Raw genomic sequence first — 14128 nt, 5'->3', positions numbered from 1 at the left:
GAAAACTAAAGGCAATAACAATTATAATAGAACTGAAACAATCACTGAATAGGCCTACAGTATGTCACATGGGTTATACTTTCATTTGAACTGGACAAACTTAACATTCAATCACATATGAAATGATTGACCAATGAAATGGCACTATTGTATGACATTCCAGAGTGTAAAATAAAGACTCCAGTGCTTTGACATGTTTCAGCTTGTCTTCATGTTTTAACAGGGGCGGACTGGGCCAAAAATTCAGTCCTAGCATTTTAGCCACACCAGCCCACATCACAGCGAGTCTATTGATCACATGCACAGAATACAATATGTAAATGTTGAGGTTAAATACATATTCACAGGCTCTCCTTAAGAGTGCAACACACACACACACACATATATATATATAGATATATACACAACCAAGTAATAAAAAAATATTTTAGTAGGAATGGTAATACAAATATATACACAATATAGGAATATCCAGAAAATACTATGAATATACTATGAACAGTGGTGGTTTAGCATGATTTACCCAATAAATTACTGTGAGTTTATATATAGAGAGTGTGCAAACTGATATGTGACATGTATTAATGCCAAAATAACATACTTTTTTTTTGTTGCTAAAAATGTGGGGCTCAAAACAGGGTTGTCACTGACTATGAATACTACAGCATATGCTGGGATGTGTATAAAGGTGAATAATGGCAGCAGTATTGTGTGTGTGTGTGTGTGTGTGTGTGTGTGTGTGTGTGTGTGTGTGTGTGTGTGTGTGTGTGTGTGTGTGTGTGTGTGTGTGTGTGTGTGTGTGTGTGTGTGTGTGTGTGTGTGTGTGTGTGTGTGTGTGTGTGTGTGTGTGTGTTTCTCTCTCTGTGTTGTCTTCCTATGTCCACTACAGTTGACTCAGCTGAGCTGCCTGTGCTGCGCCTAGCATCACTGTGACCGGGAGATGATGAGACCACGCTGCCTGTACTGGGCCCAGCATCACTGTGACCGGGAGATGATGAGACCACGCTGCCTGTACTGGGCCTAGCATCACTGTGAACGGGAGATGATGAGACCACGCTGCCTGTACTGGGCCCAGCATCACTGTGACCAGGAGATGATGAGACCACGCTGCCTGTACTGGGCCTAGCATCACTGTGACCGGGAGATGATGAGACCACGCTGCCTGTACTGGGCCCAGCATCACTGTGACCGGGAGATGATGAGACCACGCTGCCTGTACTGGGCCTAGCATCACTGTGACCGGGAGATGATGAGACCACGCTGCCTGTACTGGGCCCAGCATCACTGTGAACGGGAGATGATGAGACCACGCTGCCTGTACTGGGCCCAGCATCACTGTGACCGGGAGATGATGAGACCACGCTGCCTGTACTGGGCCCAGCATCACTGTGACCGGGAGATGATGAGACCACGCTGCCTGTACTGGGCCCAGCATCACTGTGAGCGGGAGATGATGAGACCACGCTGCCTGTGCTGCGCCTAGCATCACTGTGACCAGGAGATGATGAGACCACGCTGCCTGTACTGGGCCTAGCATCACTGTGACCGGGAGATGATGAGACCACGCTGCCTGTACTGGGCCCAGCATCACTGTGACCGGGAGATGATGAGACCACGCTGCCTGTACTGGGCCTAGCATCACTGTGACCGGGAGATGATGAGACCACGCTGCCTGTACTGGGCCTAGCATCACTGTGACCGGGAGATGATGAGACCACGCTGCCTGTACTGGGCCTAGCATCACTGTGACCAGGAGATGATGAGACCACGCTGCCTGTACTGGGCCCAGCATCACTGTGACCGGGAGATGATGAGACCACGCTGCCTGTACTGGGCCTAGCATCACTGTGACCGGGAGATGATGAGACCACGCTGCCTGTACTGGGCCCAGCATCACTGTGACCGGGAGATGATGAGACCACGCTGCCTGTACTGGGCCCAGCATCACTGTGACCGGGAGATGATGAGACCACGCTGCCTGTACTGGGCCTAGCATCATCCTAGTTGTGAATGAATAAACAAACATTTTCAGACAAAGAAAAAAAACACTATATCAATGCATAATAGATGACAATTGGCTCATAATACTTTATAACAGCCTAACTCCTTATATTGCAAATGAGTGCCTGACATCACCTATGTGTTCCACCCTACCCACTTAGCTGTGTTTAATACTAGGCTACATATACAGACAAAACATTAAGGAACTGGCAGTACATCTGTGTCAGAGTCTGTCCTCTGCTCTCTCTGTTTTCCTCTATTGAATTCAATTTAAACCTTTCTGTGTTTGTCATAGAACGACGGGACTAGTTTCTCTGGATGCGTACAGATTTCCAGTTTTGGGCTTCGTTTGACAGTGTCGCATATGCGTATCCTTTCACAAATCAGTGACGGTCTCTCGGATGAAAAAAAAAAGATTTTATGCGGAAATGTAATCTGACACGAGAGTCCCTAGTCACCACAGTCAAATATTATCTATTGTATTGGCAAGTCGAGCTCTAACAATGGAAATACAATACTTCCTTAAATATGGAAGGCAGGCGAGGTCAGGTGCAACCATTCTCTGCTACAGTTCAAAAACCCTAGTTGCCTTGCTACCTGAAGAGACACAGATTTACAAGCGAAGCAAATAGCCTAAACATTGATAAAATAATTAAAATACAGAGAGATCCCGACTTCACCTTTAACAGATTAATTAGGATTATTTAGTATTTATGCATTCATTCAATGTTTTATTGTAATACATGATGACTTGTGTTTAATAAAAAGCACTGTATAAATATCTAGTAGATGGCTATTGCTTTACCTGTGTTATAAAAGCCAATCTAACGCCTAGTTAGGCTAGTGTCTAAATGTTCCCCCGAATCCCCCCTTCCTTAATTAGCCTACTGTGTCATACAATATAAAGCCAGAATATTAGTCCGGACTTGCAGCAGTAGGCTACATGATCGGTGTCAGTGTGACTAAGTGTCTTTCTCTGTTTTCTTCCAACTTCAACTGCACCGTGCACTGGCAGCAGCAGCTGGTCTGTCATTTCTCACAGACACAGCACTCGGACCAGCAGAACTTTTTGCATATAATTTCGGACATTTAGCAGCGTCGGCATCAATAGCCTTTATTTAATCTCTCTAACTTTTTTTGCACTATCTTTCCGTTTTTTTTATGATCCATGAGTTTCAGTTCTGACTGAGTGAGAGTCAGAGCAGATCTCACTTATTTTTGATGATGCGCGTTTGACTGTGAATGTGAACTTGCGACACCTCAGCACAGCCAATCACAAAACCGGGCCGGCCCATCTTGGTATGGGGGGCCGGACGTTGCCCACTGGTCAGCCAAATGCTCAATACAGATTATTATGACAACCGAGAAATTGTGCAAAATTCATTAAAAAACAGGCCCATTTGAAATATACTGAACAATTATATAAATGCAACATGCAACAATTTCAAAGATTTAACTGAGTTACAGTTCATTTCAGGAAATGAGTCAATTGAAATAAAATAAATTAGGCCATAATCTATGGATTTCACGACTGAGAATACAGATATGCATCTATTGGTCACAGATACCTTAAAATAAATGGGCCTCACAATGGACTCAGGATCACGTCACGATATTTCTGTGCATTCAATTTGCCATCGATAAAATGCAATTGTGTTCGTTGTCCGTAGTTTATGCCTGCCCATACCTGCCACCATGGGGAACTCTGTTCACAACATTGACATCAGCAAACTGCTAGCGCACATCACGCCAATACACGTGGACTGCGGTTGTGAGGCCGGTTGGACATACTGCCAAATTCTCTGAAAGGATGTTGGAGGCGGCTTACGGTAGAAAAATTAACATTCAATTCTCTGGCAACAGCTCTGGTGGACATTCCTGCCATACTCATACCAATTGCATGCTCCCTCAAAACTTGAGACTACACATTTTAGAGTGGCCTTTTATTGTGTAATAACCATGCTGTTTAATTGGCTTCTTGATATGCCACGCCTGTCAGATGGGTGGATTATCTTGGTAAAGGAGAAATGCTCACTAACAGAGATGTAAACAAAGTTGTGCACAACATTTGAGAGAAAGAAGCTTTTTGTGCGTATGGAACATTTCTTGGATCTGTTATTTCAGCTCATGAAACATGGGACCTACAATTTACATGTTGTGTTTGTATTTTTGTTCAGTGTATATATATATATATATATATATATATATATATATTTCCACCAGCCCACCCAAATAAAAGATGGTCCTTCGGACATTTGCCAGAATTGACAGATGGCCAATCCGCCCATGTATGCTTCCCTCTGAAGGCTCATCAGAACCTGAAATAATTGAGGCTTGTTATCCCGCTGTGCCTCTGCTACATCCTTTTCCCTGGATTGTGTTAACTGCATGATCCAGGGTAAACGTTACGTTTCATTTCTAATTTAACCTGGAAAAGTGTCACTCGAAAACACCGTGACAGGAGGCAGTCAGGCCAGGGTCATAGTTTCTTCCGGGAATGAATCAAGTCTAATGAATGCAGTTGGAGGATGAGACGCGCACGTAATGACAATGGATTGAAAACAGTACATGCATGGGCCTGATGTGTGATGTGGGAATTTGGGAGCAAACAATCGAATGTGTAGGACACACACACACACACACACACACACACACACACACACACACACACACACACACACACACACACACACACACACACACACACACACACACACACACACACACACACACACACACACACACACACACACACACACACAGACACACACACACTACTAAATTGTAGCCATGAGTAAAATGTGTTTATATTTTAATAAAAAGTAAAGTATGTTATTATTCATCATTATCAATATGAATACGATTGTTCATTATTAAAAGTAAAGTATTATTATTATTGTTGTTGTTGTTTATTTTGTATTATTATTAGACTTCACCTTTAACAGATAATTAAGATTATTTAGTATTTATACATTCATTCAATGTTTTATTGTAATACATGATGACTCCTGTTTAATAAAAAGCACTGTATAAATATCTGGTATATGGCTGTTGCCTTACCTATGTGTTATAAAAGCCAATCTAACGACTAGTTAGGCTATATTGCAAGTAGCCTAGTGTCTAAATGTTCCCCCGAATTGAAAATGACAACACTTACATTCCCATCCCTACAATAATAATAACATCTAATTTACTCTTTGATATTTTGTCATTGTCATAATAATCAGTCCCCCATTATGTTCGTTACTCGGTGAGAAACATGCGAGTCTCGAATACGGATGAAGTATGGCCTCTGAAGTTATTGTCTTTTCGTTTTAGAGGGGAATAGATTTCCTCTGTTTATTATGAGCATAGGGGCGGATTTGCGTCACCATGCAACTTGCAGGTCGAGATAAAGTTGCACAAATATTGAAAAAGGAAGTTGCAACAGTCATTATAAAGTTTCCCTCCTCTACTCCGGATGAAATAAAGATTTCGCTTGTATCCTAAAATACTAAAACAGGTTCTATTTCAGGACAAATCTAACAGGCTCATTTAGCACGAATCACAGCCCATCAAAAACAGGATGACCTGAATTCTAATAGAAACTCTCTAGTTTCCTGCACTCTAGCCTATATCATGTAGATCACGTTACTTCTCTTAAATTGGCTTGTAACCCAGATGTATTTAAGATGTTCGATTGATGATATTGCCTGAAATTTAGTATGCTTATGAAGCAAAAAAAAAGAAGCTATTTTTCAAATAAATAAGGTCTTATTTATTGACCGTGTTAACTTTTTGGAGCCTACATCGTTTGAAAGTCAGTTGTTTTTCCATTTCAACGATACAAACTCAACCGAACCACCCTAATGTTTAGCAGAAAATAATATGAACATATGATTCCATTTGCAGGCCTAAAGCCTAGAGATCAGGTTTTTATCTACGTTTTTTTTTTACTTATTCAGAAACAAAGCCGAATGTCTAAAAGCTAAGTGCAAGAATAAACATTACTGTTACATTACTATTACATTACATGACATTAGTATAATATATATTTTTACATTTTCATATTGCACTTGCATTTATTGTTGTTGTTGCTGCTGCCATCCATGAAGACGATGAAGATGGTGACGAAGATGATGATGGTGTCGGTGGCTGCAGTTGAAAATGTTTATGAAGATATTCAAGAGGTCAACGAGCATGTCGCTGTCATTAGCAACACTTAACTATGCGTAACTCCATCACAAGGGCGTGTTTCGGTGTTCGAGACCAAACTTCTATTGGCTAAAAAGCAACCAATCAGTGTCAGAGGAGAAACTTCACTGTGGAAGTACTTAGACCAAAGACTAAAATTTCAGAGTTGTTTGATAAAGATTTCTGGCACTTACATAAAGACGGCAGCTTTCTCTGACTACACTTAACTAAAAGTTGTATGCCGAATTTATTGTTGTATTGTCGTTTCTGATAAACCGAGGGGCAACATTACGAGTTAAGGATGTATACGGCCGGACTCAACCCGTTTTACGCATCGAATTTTAGTCTTTGGTCTGCTTATTGCGCGGGTGGTTTCGCTATGGATACAATGAAGAAGCCCTCCTTTTGCATTGCTGACATTTTGCAGGTCGGTGATGCTGAGAACATCCCGGGATCCTCGGCCCTCATGACTCATATGGGACACCGTTCTCAGGTTCACGCCTCTGGATCGCCATTGCGTCCTTCACCGGTGGGGCCAGAGCAGTCGATCTACGGTGGGAGAGTGAACCCCGGGTCTCCTTATCACAGACACGGAATACACTTAACTTCGGTATCTAGAACGAGTCTCAGCTCCCAACAAGCTCCCCCACCTTCAAGCAAGGACCTCAAGTTCGGAATCGATCGGATATTGTCAACAGACTTCGACCCCAAAACAAAAGACATATCGTCTTTAAGAGGTATGCTTTGAAGTTCACTTTTCACTGAATTCTCTAAAATAACTCATGTATAGCCTACATCAAGGTTATCTCACTGCCAAAGAAAGCATTTAAGAATGCCATAATGTTGTAAAGGCACATTTTTATAAGATGGCTAAATTGACTTCAAGATACGTTTACAACGTACTGTTGCAATGTTGGACTGTTGGAGCTAGGAACACAAGCATTTCGCTACAACCGCAATAACATCTGCTAAATATGTGTATGTGACCAATACAATTGATTTGATTTGATTTGAAGTACTGACCTTGAAGGCACCAACACCACTGAGGCAACACCTACTCTTTATCCTTTACGCACTCATAGAAAAACCTCTATATGAATATCCAAGGTTCCACAGTTGCCAAACTATAAAACTAGGAACTTTCTAGCTTCAGACAACATTCAGACTCGCACACAAAAGTTAATTTTTTGCTGAAAAGTTTCAGCGTTGAATACTCGTGTAAACGTTGCGGTAATTTCTTACTTATCTCTCGCCCTGTGACAGATCTCACGTCCATTGTTAGCTCGAACCGTCAGTCAGGGATCCAGCCAGCGAGCCAATACTTCGCATCCATAGACCCGGGGATGAGCGACGCGTCCTCCATGATGAGCTCACTAAACAGCGCCAGGCAATCAGGGCAGCATCAGTTTCAGGACACCTTTCCAGGTAGTGTAGCCGTCCGCATATTTCCAATGGCCTTTTTACGCACACAGCGCATTTAAGGATTCGAACAATATTTTTACATAGCCTTTCAAATTCAGACTTTGCTTTTAAACCTTAGGCAAATGTTCTGTTGTTCTTGTATTTTTGCAGAGTATAATTGACGAAAGATCGTTACACTTTGAATTTTGAACGAATAAATAACATTGCTCAACCTTTATGTCCCTTTATTTATACAGGTCCATATGCTGTCCTTACTAAAGACACGATGCCACAGACGTACAAAAGGAAGAGGTCCTGGTCGCGGGCGGTCTTCTCCAATCTGCAAAGAAAAGGGCTTGAGAAACGTTTCGAAATACAGAAATACGTCACCAAACCCGACAGAAAACAACTGGCTGCAATGCTTGGCCTAACAGACGCACAGGTAAGATACGTGCACGTTACTGTAACCTATAAGCCTCAATTGGGCTATTGTATGGACAAGCAGGCCTTTTCAATTAACCATGTTTAAGCATAGACCATGCAAATCTGGAGTTATTTTTTTTTGAATCCTTGATTCTTGAGATGGAAAGGCATAATAGTGTAAAACAATCAAACTTGGCCTTGTGCTGTTACGACAGGAAGCCTCCACTCAGAGGAGGACACGCCCGGTAATATAGCCCAGTAGGCAACTACACAATTGCGCAATGGAGAACTTCTAAGGAAATGAAAGTCGATTACAACGAATTATTGCAAACGGATGAAAGTTATAGTTTTACCTAACCCCATTAGGGTTAAGCAATACAACTGTAATATATATATGATGTTTTAATAGTATTTGTGTTGTTCTTGTAGGCTAGGACCACCTTTACGCCATGTATGCCCATCTTTACGCAAAATCGTTTATTTTATTTTATTCTACATTAACTTAATTGTAGCCTACCTAGGCTACTGTAAAGTTGTTTAATTAGAAATGTAGACTATGATTTCCTTATCAAGAAGGTATTGTTGTGTTGCGTAGAGGCTGGCCTTAATGCTCTCCACTATGTCGCTCTATGGGTCATATTTATATGAAGCATATTTCATTGTCAACCTTTTGGCGAGTAATAGGCCTCGGGCTCAGGCCGACGACGTCTAAACGAGCTCGTGCACTTTCTCGGCAGGTCAAAGTGTGGTTCCAAAACAGGCGCATGAAGTGGAGGCATTCGAAAGAAGCCCAGGCACAGAAAGACAAGGAGAAGGAGACGCCGGACAAGTCACTGACAGAGGCCGAGTCCAAGGAGCCGGAAGAGTCCGAGTGTGAGAGCGAAGCAAGCGAGTCCGATTTCGAGGATGGACAGGAGGACAAGAGTGACATGGACATTTCTGAGCACAACAAGACTAGTGTGATCATGACCGGGGCCATCCCTGTGAGTACCGAGGAGGCGAACTCAGTCAGTGCCCTTACAGAAGCTGTGCCATCATCGCAAATGTTAATATGAGTGCACAGTCAAACGTTATTTTTTTAAATGTAAAATGTATAATTTAATATAAATATTATTTTGAAAAAATTGATATACAGAGCGCAGTTGTCGTAAAGTGGAGGGCCAGTAGGATACTCTACAGCGTGTATGGGATATTATGACTCCCTCCATCTTTCAGCTCGGTCAGTTAGTATTAGGCGATGTGCATGACTTTTTACTCAACTGAAGGAAATATTCTGTTGTGAATTTTAATCTGAACCACTTATTCCGTGTCCTGAAATCCAAAAACATGACACAATGTTACATGTAATTTACTGTGGAAGCGTTGATAAATATTGTTGTATTATATGTTGGTCAATAATTATTTGCACTGAAAATATTGTAAATAAAAAGTTTCTTAATTTTGATTTTCGATTTAAAAAAATAATTTTATGTATATAGAATATTATTACTTTGGGGGCATTATTACCTTCTCTTTAGGGGACAAATGAATATTGAAAACAACACTGAAGAAGAGACAACTTCACACCTGACAAGGTCTTGACTAGCCTATAATATTCGCTCTCAAAACAGTGCTCTGAAGTGGATATTAACGTTTATTTGAGTAGCCTTAAATGAATTCGTCTTGGACTTCACTGCCACGTAGGCCTTATTTCACTGTGTGAAGGTATCATTGCTATGAGGCCTGGAATATGCTTATGCTTCCTGTTTAAATTATCCATATACCTAATATATCATAATATATCATTATATATTACAATTACGTCATTCATTAAGTCATATTTCGATTTCTGGGTATAAGCCAAGCAGCATGGGTACACTCAAGCCGAAATGGACACAGTTATTGACCCAGTCGAAACATGGTGGAGCATGTAACCTCTCGTCAATTTGCTCTAAGTAGATCACACTTATCAGAGCTTTTCAAATGACTTAGTCATACTCTCTCACAATTCCAACACCATTTCATCGTTTGTATTTACGAATGCAAGTTAGGCAAGTCGTTAAGAAAAATAAATTCCACGTGCGTTTTCAACGAGCAGTTTGCCCAAGTGAATGTACGCTATCTTGTCCTGTTGCATTGATTAACTCCATGTAAATAATTGACATAGATTAATTAAAGTGTCTAAAATAAGGTGATGGCAAAAAAAATTTGCCCACAAATAGGCCTCCTCATAATTCTGAGTCAGGGAGTGACAAATGATGTTGAGTCAGCCGAAGTAATGAATAATTAGATACGCCTTATTTAGCAGTCCACTATGCTACTTGCACACACAATAATGGCGTAATAGCAACTTTTCAATTGCATTTAAACACATGCCACAAGCCTATCTTATTGATAGCAGGTTATGTCAAACTTCTTGTAGTAAAAATAGGCCTAATCACTATTTATTAGTTTATAGCCCTAGAGCCAACATTGTAGTGCAGCATTATGGACCTAAGGTGGTAGGGCTTATTACTTCACTTGGTCCAGACCCACTGGAAGTGTGAACATATTCTGTGCAATAGTTGTATAATACTATCGAAGCACATTTTTTCTTTCTCTTTAGTGATACCTGCACATTTGTGGGTTTGGCCTAATTTAGCATTTCAATGCCTTTGGGGTTTTCCTGATGAGAAATGTGAATACAAATGTTCTAAAGCGGAGTCAAGAGTTGGATATGGAGATTAAAGTGAAAACATGCTTATACGCGCAACACCAACAGCATGCATCACAGAGACAGGATAACGATGCCATCCTGTCAAGCCTCGCTAGGGTTACTTCACAAAGACCGTTTGTTGCCTATCGGAATCATAAGCTCTTGATAAATGAACATTTGGACATCTCTTGGCTTCCAAGACCTTTATCTGGGCATGTTAATGTAATTCCGCTAAGGCTAAGCCCTTTCCTCCAAAGAATGTTATTCAGAATAAATCTGGCGCTCCAAAGAGAGCGCAGAGAAGAGGGGGAATTTATAGTTTGTATACATTCGCTGGCTCCAGATATCATCGACGAAACGGATGAGTATCCCTAGATCTAAGAATCAACCCCTACTCCATGTATGGACCTCTAATGCTTCCCTCTTAAACTGGCCGACAAGCAATAAAGTTGGTTGCTAAATGTCCTGTTTTAAAAACATATATATTTAATTGATTACAGCAACAAGGCAATACACTTCACATTTATAAACGTCTTATATAATTCTCACCACATTCCTATAAGGCAATGGTATGTTCTATATCAGCACGGCCTAGGCCTACATTGGACTTTGCAAATGAATGTAATGTAGCCTCTTTGTGTGTAGGCCTGTAAAGTTCACCAAAATATTCAACATTTGTAAAGAAGTCTCTGAATGAAAGTATATAATTTATACAAACACAAATCTCTTATCAGCTGAATGCACGAAGATAAAGGAAATAGACAAATGTGACTGTCAAAAGTCAAATGATGATATATTATCATTAGGAAAAATATACAAGGGAAATATATTCTAAATTGTAATAGCATAAAAAATGCATATTGTAATACATTTCAAAGTGAATATTGATTGAAGGGAACAGCGTGCCTCAACTTTATGAACTGGAGTACATTCCAGATAACTTAATCTTGAAATACATGCACACATTCTGCACACTGAATGAAATACAGCCAATTGCACGTTTTAACGTTGAATAACAACCTGATGTCCTAGCACAATTATGCGGCCCCCTTCTCCCAATGTTACATGTCTGTTATGTCCATCAGTGTCTGTGAGAATTATTAGATGTTAAAAGACACTCATAAATCTATAACGTCCCTGTTCTCTCTTCAATGAAACATGTCAAATCCTCCCTGCCATCAGACTGGGGGTTTTGTAGTTGAATGGCGGTGTAGTCCACATGTTGCTTCAACTTGAACATGTATGAACATATTGTATTGATAGGGTGCATTGACTTGATCGTGTCATGTGACTATTATTGATAAGGTGCATTAATAAAGCTCAATAAATGACATTACTGACAAACATGACCAATTCTACTATTCATCTATATAAAATACCATTACTTTTATGAGGCCTAATGTAGTAGTTTTGCCACTATTCCAGCCATATCAACAAATGCTAAAAGTAAACCCATCTCAGATAGGACTATAGGGATTACTCCAAAATCCAAATATGGAAGCAGCTTCATGATATCAACTTTCGTTTGGGAGGCGCATTGCCTAGTACATTAATATCATTACATCAAGGAGGTTGAGACCATTGTGACCATTGAAAGGACCTTTCTCTGAGGCTTGTGTCAGGGAAACAACTTCCTAGACACTGACCCTGGGAGGCAGCCCGGCTCAGACCACCAGAAGCTCTCTCCACCGTGGGGTCCACTTTCCTCTTCTCCGGAAAGACGACTGGCCCCTGGAGAACGGACGTTTTCCGTTTAAGCCAGGCACCATCTTGAATTTCACTTTTCATTTTCCCCTCTCCTCGCCTGCTACCTGCTGCCCTCTTCTTTCCTTTCAGAGGACATTTTACACCAAAAACCATTCGACTAAATAAATAAAATGCCCTTGCACATAAAACAAAGAGCTTATAGCTATAAAGTAGTTTAGGTGCAGTATTATAATCCCAGGTCTTAATTCAAAACTGTAGAAAGTTGGTTGTTCTTCTGTTATTACGCTGACCATGTTTCCATGGAATATAGCCTCAAAGCTCTAGACAGTTTATCAGCCAAGTATCAACTGTTAAGCACACACATAAAACGTCAGGGTGGGTTGATTCTCGAATGATCCTTGAAAAGTTGTAAATTACATGAGTATTTACAAACATAAAATAACAATAACAATCCCAAACGCTTAACATAATACTGCAAGGCCTTGATTTGTGAACTGTCCTAAGAACTTTTATGACCAGGATAGGAGAAAATCCATCTGGCTCATATGTAATGTCAGTCTCCCTCCCTCCCTTAAAACCTGTCCTATATGTCCTGGCAATTCAGAGCTGGGCTAGCCCATAAAACAAATCAGCCTCACAGATTTCCTCATATTCAACCTTTTGAAAAAGTAACTGTTTAAAACAAATTGCCGTTGGAAAAACCATGGAGGTTCTGCTTCCAAACACATTGGTTGAGCGATTATTATGACTGTGAAGTCTCAAGGTCCTTGAGGCATTATCTGTGAGGTTGGTTGATAGGCTGATGGAGAAGTCTGCTGTAATGCCACAAATCTCAGTGTTAGCAGCCAGTGTCACACTTGAAAGACAAAAAGCAACATCATGATTCCCCCAGTGCCTGGAAAACTGGAGACCTGGAGACCTGAAGGCAAAAGTGACCAAAGCCAAAAGCACTCAGGTTGAGTTGTGTTTTGACTTGTGTTTTGTGTTGTTATTTTGAGTTGTGTTTTGACATACAGCATTTGTTTCTAAACCGGTTTACCACATAATTTACTTGCTGGGTTTCAAAGTCTATACAAGTGCAGAATCCTAAAGGACAGACCCTTTGTTAATTTTTAATTATGTTATTTCATCAATCATTCAGATATCATTATTTGTTTTTGAGGCGTAACCCTTGGGAGTTGTTTTTCAAATCATGTTCAATTTGTTCCATCTGCATCTGTACCGAATACAGTGGCTCAAAACAGCAAAAACTGATCCCAAAAGGAAAATAAACACTTTTTTTTCAAGTAAGTCAGACAGTTACTTTGAGCTAGGAAGTGTTCAGGACAGTTACATTTTAGGTGCATTACATTTGTTCATCTCAATGGGGCATTTTATTCAGTTTCTCTAACGGGAAGTGTCTACTCTCTGGAGGTATGGGGTTCTGCACCAGAGGTATGTTTGATCCATCAAAGCCTTGATTTGTGTGTGTGTGTGTGTGTGTTTGTGTCGGTGTCTCTCTGTGTGTGTGTGTGTGTGTGTGTGTGTGTGTGTGTGTGTGTGGTGTGTTGTTTCTAGTCATAATTTTAAACCAATTCAATGGAATAACATCCATCACAACCTTTATTTATGAGACTTTATTGAAAATCCAGTTGGGAGGTTTCTGTGTTCCTGTATGGAATCTTCAGCCTTGAACGGTTTGAAAAGAATTAAAAGACACTCATACCTGCGTTGGTACCAACTTCTTTTTAAATGTATCAACTTAAATGT

The 14128-nt window shown here is 40.6% G+C and overlaps 1 protein-coding gene across 2 annotated transcripts; it reads left to right on the top strand.

Annotated features, from left to right (window-relative positions):
- The first annotated feature begins 6314 nt into the window (after nucleotides 1-6314).
- Nucleotides 6315-9442, top strand: LOC129817658 (H2.0-like homeobox protein). Of its 2 annotated transcripts, XM_055873122.1 has the most exons (4): nucleotides 6315-6911; nucleotides 7438-7599; nucleotides 7833-8017; nucleotides 8736-9442. In XM_055873122.1, exons 1-4 carry the CDS (start codon nucleotides 6476-6478, stop codon nucleotides 9051-9053), a joined length of 1101 nt encoding a protein of 366 aa, XP_055729097.1. In that variant the 5' UTR covers nucleotides 6315-6475; the 3' UTR covers nucleotides 9054-9442. The 2 variants fall into 2 exon arrangements, with proteins under 2 accessions (XP_055729097.1, XP_055729098.1); XM_055873123.1 differs by lacking the exon at nucleotides 7438-7599 and having other exon boundaries at nucleotides 6318-6911.
- Nucleotides 9443-14128: the final 4686 nt, after the last annotated feature.

This window comes from Salvelinus fontinalis, chromosome 20, assembly GCF_029448725.1.
Source record: "Salvelinus fontinalis isolate EN_2023a chromosome 20, ASM2944872v1, whole genome shotgun sequence".
NCBI lineage: Eukaryota > Metazoa > Chordata > Actinopteri > Salmoniformes > Salmonidae > Salvelinus > Salvelinus fontinalis.
The sequence above is the reverse complement of the archived record's forward strand: the minus strand, read 5'-3'. Positions and strand labels throughout refer to the sequence as shown.

Excerpts from the sequence above, each read along its gene's own strand:
- LOC129817658 (XM_055873122.1), top strand. The coding sequence starts at position 6,476 with ATGTATACGGCCGGACTCAACCCGTTTTACGCATCGAATTTTAGTCTT. Across the intron at positions 6,912-7,437 it reads AGACATATCGTCTTTAAGAG|ATCTCACGTCCATTGTTAGC; the intron begins GTATGCTTTGAA and ends GCCCTGTGACAG. Across the intron at positions 7,600-7,832 it reads GTTTCAGGACACCTTTCCAG|GTCCATATGCTGTCCTTACT; the intron begins GTAGTGTAGCCG and ends TTATTTATACAG.